At 36.3% G+C, this 13,764-nt stretch overlaps 4 protein-coding genes across 4 annotated transcripts; 2 read left to right on the top strand and 2 right to left on the bottom strand.

Moving 5' to 3' along the window:
* Positions 1 to 383: 383 nt before the first annotated feature.
* Positions 384 to 3,755, top strand: FDP41_001614 (uncharacterized protein; the record flags this gene model as incomplete). The annotated part of the gene is made up of 6 exons (XM_044704718.1): positions 384 to 1,173; positions 1,239 to 1,317; positions 1,426 to 1,461; positions 1,513 to 1,828; positions 1,891 to 2,770; positions 2,965 to 3,755. 6 exons carry the CDS (start codon positions 384 to 386, stop codon positions 3,753 to 3,755), a joined length of 2,892 nt encoding a protein of 963 aa, XP_044563984.1.
* Positions 3,756 to 4,223: 468 nt separating this feature from the next.
* Positions 4,224 to 7,825, top strand: FDP41_001613 (uncharacterized protein; the record flags this gene model as incomplete). The annotated part of the gene is made up of 6 exons (XM_044704717.1): positions 4,224 to 4,407; positions 4,629 to 4,809; positions 5,030 to 5,130; positions 5,329 to 5,707; positions 5,809 to 6,132; positions 6,322 to 7,825. The coding sequence occupies 6 exons, from the start codon at positions 4,224 to 4,226 to the stop codon at positions 7,823 to 7,825; spliced, it is 2,673 nt and encodes an 890-aa protein (XP_044563983.1).
* Positions 7,826 to 8,542: 717 nt separating this feature from the next.
* Positions 8,543 to 10,370, bottom strand: FDP41_001612 (uncharacterized protein; the record flags this gene model as incomplete). Its single annotated transcript, XM_044704716.1, has 3 exons — positions 8,543 to 9,466; positions 9,527 to 9,972; positions 10,034 to 10,370. The coding sequence occupies 3 exons, from the start codon at positions 10,368 to 10,370 to the stop codon at positions 8,543 to 8,545; spliced, it is 1,707 nt and encodes a 568-aa protein (XP_044563982.1).
* Positions 10,371 to 10,463: 93 nt separating this feature from the next.
* On the bottom strand, positions 10,464 to 12,230 carry FDP41_001611 (uncharacterized protein; the record flags this gene model as incomplete). Its single annotated transcript, XM_044704715.1, has 1 exon — positions 10,464 to 12,230. One exon carries the CDS (start codon positions 12,228 to 12,230, stop codon positions 10,464 to 10,466), a length of 1,767 nt encoding a protein of 588 aa, XP_044563981.1.
* Positions 12,231 to 13,764: the final 1,534 nt, after the last annotated feature.

Here is a 13,764-nt window from a genome sequence, read left to right as displayed (position 1 = left end):
TATGTATATAAATAAATTGAATGCTCGAGATGAGATTCAGAGGTGTGAACAAAAGAGCTCGTCCCTACTAAACTCGAGTTGACACGATTGATGGTGTCACCTCAATAAATTTTTTTTGCTGTAAATTCCAATTACAGTTTGTTCTTACATTAAAAACTTTAATTTACATATAAATCCTAACAAACCAAGCATTTAAATAGTTCTCCATTCAGACGGAATTTCAAGGAGTTACAGAGCTATTGTTTCTTTCCACAAGTCTGAAAAAATCTTTGTCAATTTCTCGTCATCTGCTCGGCATTTGAATGTTCACCTCCTATGCGTGTGTATAACTCAAAGATATCCTTTTTCACATCATCATCACACACAAACGCACTCTCAAAAAAATGTCTCGCACTCTTCGTTCTTCCTACGAATCGGATCACCAACAACAAGTATTAGCAGCGGATTCCGAACTAGGTTATGATGACTCATCTGCTCCACAATCCATATCCTTTTGGAATCGATGGATTTGGAGAATGAAACAAATGTTTAAACTTAACAAAAAGAATGCTATTTTGGCTGTTGTTTTAATGGTTGTATTTGTTGCTGTGGTGACGTTGTGTTTGGTTGGATCGTTTTTATTTTTGAATCGAAGTGATACTGGAAAAATTATTGTCGATCCAAGAGGACCTAATTGTTTGCCTGTTCCTCCATTTACCATTGAATTTAATGAAGATCGAAATTATACGGATAGTAAACCTTTGCAAACGATCAAATATGTGGTTGTGAAAAATGCCAAAGTGATTTCAACTTCAGATCTTGATGCCAAAGGAAGAGTCAAAATTTCACATGTGGATTTATTTTTTGAAGAGGGAAAAATCAAAAAGATTGCTCAATATGGATCTTCAGATTTGAATAATTTATATAATCCAAGCGAAGCAAGTGTGATTGATGTTGGTGGTCGATTTGTCACTGCTGGTATTGTCGATATGCACTCACATTTAGGCGTTTATTCAAATCCTGGAGATTCTCGTGGCCATTCGGATGGAAATGAAATGGGAAATACCCCTGTCACACCAATGGTTCGTGCAGTTGACGCTCTCAATCCAAAAGATATCAGTATTATTGAATCAAGAAAGTATGGTGGAGTTACTACAGCTCTTGTTTTACCAGGAAGTGCCAACGTTGTAGGAGGTAAGTTTGTGTGATATGTAACATGCCATTACAATATTGGTGATAATGGAATTCATAATGAATAGGCGAGGCAGCTTATATCAAACTTAGATCCACTCCAGAATATCAAAGTATTTCGTCTTTACTCTTTGAAGGAGCTGCAAGGTATGTTTTACCATGTTAAATGTATTAATATGGAATGAAAACATGATTATTGTGAAATTTATCAATATGGAAAATATAATTATTGTGAAATGATTTTTATTGAAATAGATCATTAAAAATGGCATGTGGAGAAAACCCAAAAAGGTAAGTAATGATCTCTGACCATCTCTCTTATTTTCTATATTTCAATCACAGAGTTTATGGACAAGATCAACACCTAGTCCCATATTCTAGAATGGGAGTTTCCTATTTAATGCGTAAACTTTTCACTGACGCTAAAAAGTTACAACTTGATCAAGACAATTGGGATTGTAATGAGAGTGTTCGAAAAATTAATCCTTCTCGTCCACAGGATCTCATGCTAGATCCCATTGTGAGCTTGTTACGAGGAATTAACATGACTTTGAATGTACATTGTTATGAAGTGCAAGATCTTGAAATGATGATCCGATTGTCGAAAGAATTTTCATTCAAAATTAATGCATTCCATCATGCTCTTGAAGCTTACAAGGTATGTTCATCACAGTACACTCTTATTTTCACACGTGTGGTTGTAAACAATGATCTCATCAGATTGCTGACATTTTAGAAAGAAATCAAATCGTTGTTGCAACATTTGCAGATTTGTTTGGATTCAAAGTTGAGGCCATGGAAGCCAGTGTTCATGCACCAACTATTTTAAGAAATAGAAATGTTCGAGTGGCATTGAAATCTGACCATCCTGTCATTTCAGCAAAATATTTACTCTTAAATGCAGCCAAATCTCATTTCTATGGTTTGGACGAACAAAGCGCCTTGAATTCAGTCACATCAGTTCCTGCTGAAGCGATGGGAGTTGGAAAACGTGTGGGAAGAGTTGAGGAAGGATATGATGCTGATATTGTCGTATGGGATCGATTTCCTCTATTATTGGGTGCTCGACCAAACACCATTTTCATTGATGGCAACAAGTATGACGACTTTAATCTTCCAATTCACAGTTTAGATGATCATGTTCCAAAATCAGATCAAACCATGTCCATTATTGTGGATAATCAAACAAAATCTGAACAAACATTTTGTTCCTATGATCCTGAATCGTTTGGTTTGCAACACAAATCAGGATATAGTATTAAGGGAGCTAAGATTTATACAATGAATAATCATCAAGTGTTTGAAAATGGTAATCTAGTTGTGGATGGCGATGGAATTATTTCTTGCGTAGGATCGAATGAAGATTGTCCAATTCCAACGAGTATTGCTGGACATGTCACTTACACGATGAAGGGTGGAATTGTTGTGCCTGGGCTCATTGAGGCATCTACTTCTTTGGGTCTGTATGATATTGAATCTGAGCCAAATATGCAAGATGGAATCAATTACGGAATGAATTCAGAATCTCTTTATTCTGTACAGAGTTCATATGGTGTGAGAATGAGATCACGAAATATTAGAGCTGCATGGAAATCTGGAGGTACGTCATGATTGTTCAAACGAAGATTCGACAACTTAATTTTCATTGTATTGATATGGTGATTATTATTATTATATTGACCTTCTTATGATGAATATTATTATTATGATTGAAAATATAATTAATTGATGATTTACATGATTATTATTCAATCATTAATGATATTATTGATTTAATATTGCAATTCAAAACAGTCACAACTTCTATCACACATCGACAAGGAAGACAACTCATTAATGGAGTGTGTAGTTCTTTCACATTAGAAGGATTACTTGTGAGTGAATCTCTCATTTCACCTTCTGCTGCATTATTCTTGACGATTGGAGTTTATTCTAAAGACGGTGGTATTTCAGATTCTGTTTCATCTCAAATTTCATACTTGAGACAAACATTCAACACTTCAAATTCAGAGGTTATTCAAAAAGTGTTGAATCGAGAAATTCCAATCGTTGCCATTGCCAATCAAGCCGATGATATTGGACAATTAATTGATCTCAAAAAAGATTTTGGATTTGATTTAATTATCATTGGAGGAGGTGAAGCTTATTTAATTGCAGATCGATTGCAAGCCAACAACATTTCTGTCATTTTAACACCAGTTTCTGAAGATTTAGGAGACAAGATCAATTGGGAAACCAAACGATCCAAACACTTATTTGGAGCTTCTGAATTATTTTCTGCTGGAGTGACACTTGGAGTCGGAATGGGCAATAGTGCTCATGATGTGCGTAATCTTCGATTCATTTCTGGTCTCATTTCAAAAGAAGGAGGAAAAGAAAGTCCTATTGATTTTGATCAAGCTCTTGCTGCAGTGACAAGTAACATTGCTGACATGTTCCATTTAGGGAATCGTGGATTAGGAAGAATTGTGAAAAACACTCCAGCTAATTTTGTACTCTATGATGAAAATCCATTGAATTTTTCAGGTCGACCAAAAGTTGTGGCTGTTAAAAGCATGGTGGATTGTAGTATTGTTCAGTTTTAAGAGAGGATTGAATGATATTTTGAAAATTTCATTACATCTAGTCTTTTGATCATTTCATTCAATAATAGTAACAAAATGTGATTTACAAAATATTTAGTGTGAAAATATTGTTAATTGTTAATATTAAAACATTTAATGATGGACAATGGTTTGTTTAAGGCCTTGTTGTTTGGAATGGGTATTGTTCATTAGAAAGAAAATGGAAATGACAGATTTTAACAACAATTTCCAAGTGTGAAACAAATGTTGACAAGAAGAACTCATTGACAGATGAATGAAAGTGATCGTTGTCAAACATCAAAAAAAATTGTTCGTAGTACCGAGAGTCACTCTCATCCCGTACACAACCACCTCTTCATCACCAATATCAAATAATAACAATCATCATCATAGCCACAAAACCTTCTTCCTCAAATTTCCTTTTTTATAAAAATCAAAAACATTTTCTTCCGAATTTGAATCAACAACATGAGCGCACAAGGAAGAAAGAGACAAAAAATTCTCGAAGAAGTTATTGAAACAGAGGAAGAATATGTCAACAATTTAGAAACTTTGCTTCAAGTCTATGAAAAACCTTTATTAGAAAAAGGAGAAGAATTTGGATTCACCAAGTCCATGCATATTAAAGTATTTAATGATTTGGGTCCTATTCGTAAGTAGTAGTATCATACTCGAGTGAATTCTCGTCACTCTTTTCATCAAATTGGAATGATTTGATTGAACCTTTCCGAAATTTATTACAAAATGATGATGACAATCATGATGATGATCATTCTTTTATGTCCACAATGCTCGCGACGTCGTCCTATCTTTCACAACAACCATATGGTTGTTGACTCTTACAAAACAATAACAAAACAATAACAACCATAGGAATTACCAATGGAAGACTTTTAGCAGATTTAAAGAAATTAATGGAAGAAGAAAAGGAAATGGGAAAGAAACCAGAAAAGACCATTGGAGAAATATTTCTCAGATATGCTCCATTTCTAAAGAGTTATACGACTTATTGTAATCAATACAATAACATTTCCACAATCCTTAGAAATGTCAAGTAAGTAGTAGTTGTAGTCACTCATGGTGTCGTTAATTTTCGACTTGTTAAATGTTGTTAAATATTGTTAATAATAATAATAATTGTGTGTGATTGTTTGTGTGAATTCACAACATGTGATTCAATGGACCTAAATGTGAAATGCATGATTTAAATTCAACTTCTTTGGTTATTAAACATTTAAACATCAACACAATTTTTGAATCTCCTATTCACACAGAAAGGAACATCCAGAGTTGGATAAATTCTTATTGGCACAACAAAAGAGTGGACTTTATGGAGTGAATAATAGAGCTCTCAATTCATTCCTCATTCTTCCAGGTTTGTAGGAATATACATTTATTGAAAAATGATCATTCTCAATGCATCTCTTCACTTGTCACGTTCATCGAATGACCACACATGGAATCAATGATCTTAATTTCACACAACAACCATTTCCAAATCATAATGTTATAACTCTAATTCTGAACTCAACAACAATTTCAATGTTTAACCCATCAACTATAACAACAATAGTACAAAGAATTCCTCGTTACAAAATGTTACTTTCTGAACTTTTATCTAAAACATCACAATATCACAAAGATTTCGCATCCTTGACTGAAGCTCTTAAAGCAGTTTCTGACATTGCTGATTATGTCAATGAAAAGATTAGAGCATTTGAATCTGAAGAAAGACTTGTTTCACTCTTTTCTCAATTCGAAGAAGATATGATTAAAGATGGAATGGAAGAAAAGGAAATGTCAGAAAAACAAACCAGAAGATATCAAATGGAGATTTTAAAGAATGTGAAATTCTTTTCTTCTTCCAAACACTTAAAGATGCAGAAAGTGAATTTTTATTTGTTTAATGATTTAATCCTTGTGAGTTTGCCACCTCCACCACAACCTCTTCAGTAAGTAATAAGTATTGATTGTAACAATTTTTAAATAATAATATTCATGTGATACATGTGACAATATCTGTGTTGCAATCTTTCACATGGATTATCATCAGATTGGATCCAAAAGATGAAAAGAAGAAAAAAGAAGAACCTCCTGTTGAAAAGTACTTGTGTCGAATTCATCTCGATTCTCCTCCTTATCCATGGATTCGTGACATTGCTGACAAGTACATTCCAGAACTTTCTTTAGGTTTAGGTACTTGGGGTGTGGATCCAAATATAGCAAAAATTAGAAATACTCTTTCGACTCCATCGAGTCCTGCATCTGCAAGTTTACCATCTTTGTCCACCACATCGATGGGATCTGTTGGTGGAATTATCACCTCAAGTCATGCATCACTTTCGGTTCCATCTGTGAATCGAGAAACGAGAGCAAGGTCAGTTGTTGAGTGATGTGTGAAAACAATTTGGAATTTGTTAATCATTCATAATCATACATGTCGTAATCATACATGTCATTACTATACTTTGAATTATAATAATACTTGAATACTTTGAATCATACATGTCGTAATCATAATGACATAACCATACTTTGAATCATTTATGAATAACCATAACAGTAGTAGCACTGATTCATTGGCAATGACAGAAGGATTTGAAATTATTGGCCTTCAAAATGCTTTTCAAATTATTGCTCATGATGACGTTTATGTTTTTGATTTTCCAGATTTTGACACCAAAGTCAAATATATTTGTCAAATTACTGACAATATCCATGAATATGCCAAGAATGCAACCACCCTAGAATATGCCGTTGTTCACAACAGTGGTTTAATTCCATATCCATTTTATAGCAATTTGGCATACTTGTCACAAAAAATGTCTTGTCTTGAAACGGCTGACAAGAAAAAGAAACGTTCTTCTTCAAGCTCTCGAATTGATCAAACATCTTCACCATCAACTCCCACAAATAGTCCAAGCAGTGGTGAAGAAAAGAAGAAGGGAATATTTAGATTTTTCAAAAGTAAGAAACATTTGAAAGAAGAAAAAACCATCTCTACTCAATTCGAAGAAATTGAAATGGATCCCTATGAAATCAGTCCAGAAGCAATTCCCAGTGTTCCAGAAAAGAATATTCCGCATAGTGCTCATCTCAATCAAGTGAAAGAACGTGACATTACTGAAAGATTTTACATTGCACAAGCCATTAACACTTACAGACCTCATCGCTTTTTTAACAATGTTGGAGTTGGACAAGTCGATTCGAAGGGAGTCATGTCCTTCCATCGTGGAGATATTTTAATCATTTTTGAAAAGCCAAATAGTGATTTTGTGTTGGCAAAGAAAGCTGGATTGAATAGTGATCCCGATCGAAGACAGAAAATTCTTGAAAGTTACATTCCACGTGATTTTGAAACTTTGAAAAATTTGATGAATATTCAAAAGAATAGAGAAGGTGTGAATGCTGGAGATCCACCTGCTGTGAAACAATTGAGACGAGTGAAACATCATTTTGTACAAATTAGAGATTTGTTGAACGAATTGTTGGAATATTATTCCAATGGTGGAAAGAATAATAATCAACCCACCAATGTCAGAAATAGCACTGCTCACATCATGGAAAATAACACTCGAGGTGATGATTTGTTATCAAAAATGGATTTGTTGTCACTGTTCGAATCAAGTAATGAAAGGAAGAAGTCCACATCTTCCACCAATTTGGAAAAGGAACGAGAAATTGCCAAAAAAAGAAAGTCTCTCTCCATCGTCTTTGATGGCGAATCCAACAAGACTTATGAAAACGATGAGGAAGAGAGTTTATTTAGAAATTTGATCAATCTCTATGAGGAGTGGAATGAGGTAGGCCTTGTACCTGTGAAATATATTGATGAGTTCAAGTCACACAGCACATCCACAAAACTTGAAAAGCTCATTGAATGGAGAAACGAACAGGAAGAAAGAAAGATTAGAAACTTTGTCATTAAGAAGAAGAAAGCCACTAAAGCAGTAGAAATTGATGAGTTGGGTGTGAGTTGTAGTAGTGCCATGATGGGATTGCCAAGAATTGACACCATGAAAGAAAAAGAAGTCTCATCTCTCTTGAAGAAATCGAAAAAGCAAGAATAGAGAGCTCTACTATTAAACTACTACTACTTGTACATATTTGTTAATTGAATATTTCAACCAAGTGTTCTTCCATATATATACATGCATGTCTTCTCAGCGACTTGGGAACCTAAACCGTGCGAGATCACCTGCAAGTGATGAAAATTCATCTTCACTCTCGTATGAAAGATGGTCTTCAGTATGACTATCAATTTCAGGTATTAATGGAATGGTGTTGCGGCGATGAAAACGAGGACGAGAACTGGACCTAAAGGAGCTTTGCTGCAAAGGAGGCAAAAACAAAGATTGCAGTACAAGGGTCATCAATGCTGAGGCTGCCACAATCACAACCAAGTAAAATTGATGAAAGGAAGAAATGACCCACTGCTTCATCATTGGCCGAAACACAGTGAAACAAATACACTCGATGCGAGTGCGCTTTAGAAATGGGAGACCACAACAAATTATACTTCTATTAGGGGCCTTAATGAAAGATGGCTATGGAATGAAATGAACAGAATAAATGTTGGCTTCCGAGAAGTCTGGCTCTTCAACAACGCTCTCTTTTACTCGTGATATCATACAATGCGAATGCGACTTGAGTGAACGCGCTCAAGCTTCAATTTTTTTGGAGTGGAATTTCAGCAATTTCCCGAAAGTAGAAAAATTTCGGGCTGCCTTAATATGACAGTAATTATGTTATGAGAATATAATACCGGAGCATAGTGCTTATTATGGCTATGGTGTTACCGTTTCGACAATGCCCTCTTGGAGCAGTTGTTGTACAAGTGTGACTTTTTCATCGTCCGTAAGGTTGGGCAATTCTGAAACAGCAACTCCGGAAGGATAATTCGAAAAGATGGTTTGAATTGACTCTAAAAAGACACCATCCAAATCTAAATGTTGTAACTCCACCTCGTGATAGATGCGAGTGTTTTGTGTTGCGTAAACAATTGAAAATACTTCATCGTCATCACCTTCCTCTTCATCTTCTTCTTGTTCCTCCTCCTTGCTGTCATTTTCGCTTTTAGATAAATTATCAATGACAATATGAGCAGAATTGGCTGTTTTCAGCTTGATAGAAAGAGAAAGTATGTCTGTGTTTTCGTCCAAAATAGGAGTCTTCTTGGTGTTTAAAATGGTCAATCCGTCCACAACATGTCGATCATGCATGAACTTCTTTACCATCTCATCTGCTGCTTGGTCAATTGGTAAATATTGATGAATAACGTTTGTTAAATTTTGACAAGTTTCGATAAAGGCGTCTCTTCTTGGATCGTCTGATTCAGCAATGTTGGTTCCCAAATATTCTTTGAAATCTTTTGGTAAGGCTTTCCTAAATTCCACATGATTTGCAGTGGCTATACTCAGTGCCATGGGAAGTGCTTTTTCGAAATAGTCGCACCAACTCATTAAATGAGAAGTAGATATGGTCACATGAAGCGAGTGTTCTGTTTCTGAAGTTACAGCTTGATGAATAATGCCTTTTGGAATGTACAACAAATCGCCAGGTTTTAGCACAACCTCAAAACATTCAAAGTCTTTAACTTCGTCTTGTGTAAAATTTTTAGAGCTGAATCTTGATAAAAATTGTTCATTATTGAGGGGTCTGTAAATTTTCCAGTGTTTAACACCCTCCAATTGGATCAGAATTGCTTCAATCTGTTGAAATTAATCAAGAAACACTTCTATATTTTAAGGCTATTCGTAAATCTTACTTACGTCATCATAGTGAGGAGCAAATCCTTGACTACCGGCTGGTGTTAAGTATGCATTCAAACCAGCTCCTTGACCAAAATATTCCTCAAAATGGCAAATTAAAGACAACAACACATCCGATTGTTCTTGGGGTCTCAACATTCGTACGGAACACTTCATGTTCTCATATAGATCCCAAACAAGGTCTGGATCAGCAACCTCATCCCTATTTGGATTTAAGGTAAAACGGCGACCGTTTCTATAGAGAGCCAAGTCCAAATCAACCGAATATTTCAACTTGTTATTTGCAATGACCTTCTTAATTTCATTCAAGCTGTAGAGTGAGCTGTAATAATCGGGATGTAAATGATTTCTCTTGATGACGAGCACTCGCTTCTCGAAAAACTCTTCATACAGTTGTTCTGCATTGATAGGAGCAAAGATCCAATCCACCATTTGCTTTCCTTGTTCTTTAATTTTCATTCAGAGGTATGTATCAACCAATTGATTCAAACAGTAAATAGAACATACCTTTAGAGTGTTTGGATTTTGGTTTTTTCAGAATTTCAAGTCCATCTTTTGGAGTTGAACCTAATGTGAGTTGCTCTGTTTGAATCACCACCTTTGGAAGGAGAGATGGAGGTACGAGGGTTTCCGATCCATCTTCGTTTGCAAATTCTAATTCATTAATCAAAGGCACATCAAACCAAGAAATTTCCACCATGTTGTTCTTCTTGTCTGAGTTGAGAGCTCCACTAGCAGACGAAGAAGATCGTTCCGATGAAGATGATGCTGCTGCTACAGATGAGCCTTGTTTGAGCTTTTTCTTCATGTTAGCAGCCGCCTTCTCTGTGAGTTGTCGCTTCATTTTTTTGTTGAATCATTCGTCACACCCAAACTGACTTGCGTGTGGGATATGGGAGGGTTGAATTGAGGCGATTTAATTATTAATTGACATCAGTTAAAAAAACTCATTATCGTCAAAACCTCCTTGGTTTGTCATGGAATAAGATTGGCCATTATTGTAAGGACTCTGAGCTGAGTTTTGCCCCGTGTACATGGAATCTATAAGTGTCGTTCCAGAATTATCTTCATCAGAGAAAATCTTATCAAAGTCCAAATCATCACCCATTTGATTGTTGTAAGTAACTCCATTCATTGGTTGAGATGGATTTAGATGCACCATATTATTTGTATTTGCAGCATTTAACTCAGGGAATATGTTATCCAAGTTGGTGTCTTCAACATCACCTGATGACATGACCACAGTATTTGCTCCTCCATTTGTGGATGTGGATGATTTCTTTTTTTCCTCTTCTCTTTTTCTTATTATTTCTTCTTTCTCGCTTTCCCAAAGCTTTTCCTCAAGCTCTTTAATCCTCCTCAGGAAGAAAATGTCCTCTTCTGGACCATAAGCCCTCTCTAGTTCTCGTTTGGAGATTTCGTGAACATGTTTGTCAGCAATGTTGGCAGATTTCGAAAATCTTTCCGCCACAGACTTGATCTTATCTTCCCAACTAGGATCTTTCTTTATGGAATAATGAAAGACTTCTTTAAAAGGCTCCAGCCTAGTGGCACAATCTTCCAGTGAACGAAACGGAGTTCTGTAATCTGGCTCGAGGGCAAGCTTTCTCTTATCTTTGATTTGTGACGTTGAATTAATCATCATTGAAGTGTTGTCAATATTCGTGGTGTTTTTTCCGATCATGGCAGGATTATTTTGTATCATGTTATTCAAAACTACAAATGAATTTCCTGTTGGAACGTTCGATAATGCTTCAATCTTAGTTACAGGTTGCTGCTCAGTCTTGATGGTAGTTGGTCGTAATGGGTTATTTACATTGCTTGTTAAAATAGTACTTGATGATGGTATATTAGGATGAACGGTCGAGGAAATATTTTGGTTATTAAAATTGGACGTGGAGGAAGGAATGTTTGAAATAACAGGAGTTCCATTTTGAAGCAAGAGATTTGGAGGAGGAGTGGAGGCACCAGTTATGGATGACGTAGGTGTAGATCTGTGAAGAGTAGTTCCGGGTTGGTTTTGGATGGTTACATGGGGTGGTACTGTGTTTGGCAGCATGGTTTTAGCAGTAAGGTTATTCATTGCCTGCATTGTTGCATTATTAATAATAGGTTGGGTGGTTGTCTGAGGTTGTTGCATAGTGTTCATATTAACATTGTTCATCATTCCTCCATTATTTGCTGCCATCATCGATGGGTTTAAACTTGCTTGAAGCATACCAAGATTTAAATTCGGTTGTGTCAGAAGAGTTTGTAATAATTGTGGGGTTGGCTGAATGCCATTTTGGCTTAGAAGGTTTAACAATTGTACTAGACCAGGGTTTTGCATTAGCAGTAAAGGCAGTATTCCGTTTCCTTGCATTCCCATGTTGATGTTTGTGGGTTGTGTTGGATTTTGCATGACGCTTGTGGTGGTGGTTGTTGTTGATGTTGAAGTAGGCGTACTGGCTCGGTTGAGAACCATATTCCCTGCATTGCCTATACTTCCTCCATTGGGCAGTGCTGTTGACATCATGTTCTGATTGTTGGCAAAATTCATCATCCCAACTTGTCCCGGTGTAAATCCCATGGGAACATTATTATTGGGGGCCATCATTCCTCCATTGTTTCCAGAAAGTAGGAACGAGTTATTCATGTTTGGCATATTGTTTTGTTGTTGGAGAAGTTGTTGTATCTGTAAATTCGTAAAATTGTTTGGATTCATTTTGATTGTTTGGTGGTATTGATAAATAATTGGATGATGTGATGATGAGAGTAATGATGACTACGAAATGTTAGTAGTGCGAATAATGGATGTTAATATGATTAATAGCACGACTACTAAATGTCATAGAATCAGTGCGATGCACTCTTAGGTGGTACAAATGATAAATAATAAACTCTAGGATAGGACTGGGTCTTTGATTCAATGAATTTGCCTCAAAAACAGGAATGTCCAATCAATTGAATCGTTCCAGAAAGAACCCAATCGCTCTCTACAAACAAAATACCTCTTCAGGATCGGTGCGCACTTTGTTGACGTCGAGTTCTCCTCTTGTCTAATAGTACTTGTGGTGATGTCAGCACAACAATGGTGATAATGACTCAACAATCGGTGTTGTTATGGGTGATGACGAAGGATACACCACAACACTCAAGTGTTTTCAAAATCGAGATGATGAGAAGGAAGTTTAAAAATATAGCGTGTTGTGTTGTTTGGATTCCAACCGAATTATAATCCCGTGAGATGATGTCTTCTGGTGGTGCTACAACGGAGCGGAAACCAGAATAAAAACGAGAGGATTTAAAATTGATTGCAAAAGACAACTCTTAAAAGCAACAAAATTTTCTTCTTCGGCCTCTCTTTGATGACGATGATGAGTGTGTTTGCTTCTGGAGAAGAGAGAACACTCGTTATTTTTTAGAGGTTTGGTGTTGCAGCAGGGAAGTTGTTAGGATGATTTTTTGACAATCCATTGAAAACCTCATCAAGGATTTGATGATGATGATGGAAATGAGTAGTTGAGCGTAGTAGTATATAGCTCTCATCTAACTCCATTCGCGATTCTGAGCTGCAACGCGAGTTCCATAACGAGGAATTCTTTCTTGCGCAAGTTGGTCTCGGCGTTGTGGTGAAATTTAGAAACGACGGAACTACTTTCAAGGACGAGAGATGATGTTAAAATCTCGCTCGAGATCCATTTTGAGAGATGCTTTGGCTATTTGTTCATGTGGTTGGGCTGTTTTTGTGGATCCCATTCCTGACGTGTCGATTTTTGGTGAGGACGTTGTGGCACCTTGTGAGTGCAGAACTGAGAATGTTTTTCGTGTTTGGAAGGACTTCCTGTTCTCATGTGTGTGTTTATCATTGAACCCTTTCAATTTCTCCAACAAGCTAGTGTGTCTATGAAATGATCCATCATGAATCATTGAGAAGGACAATGAGAAGGAGGAGTTGAACCATCTGCTTGCAGTATCCTCTTCATTCAAGAGAGACCCTTAAAAGAAGCAAATCGATCCTCTCCATTAAACTCTCAAAGGAAATTCACTCTGGTAAAATCTTTTGAGGTAAAAATCGAGTTGTTGTCAAGGCCTTCCTTGAATCTGTTGTTAACAATCAATTGAAGTGCCAATCGACTTGCGAATAACGGCCATCACAACTTCACCATTCAATTCAATCTCGGTGACTCGACTCTCTTTGCAAAGCAAGATATCTGGAGACCCATAAATGTATCTGCTGCAGCAACTTCATCAAAAAC

The sequence above is a fragment of the Naegleria fowleri genome (assembly GCF_008403515.1).
Source record: "Naegleria fowleri strain ATCC 30894 chromosome Unknown tig27, whole genome shotgun sequence".
Lineage (NCBI taxonomy): Eukaryota > Heterolobosea > Eutetramitea > Acrasida > Naegleriidae > Naegleria > Naegleria fowleri.
Note: the sequence above shows the minus strand (reverse complement) of the source record. Positions and strands in the feature narration are given on the sequence as shown.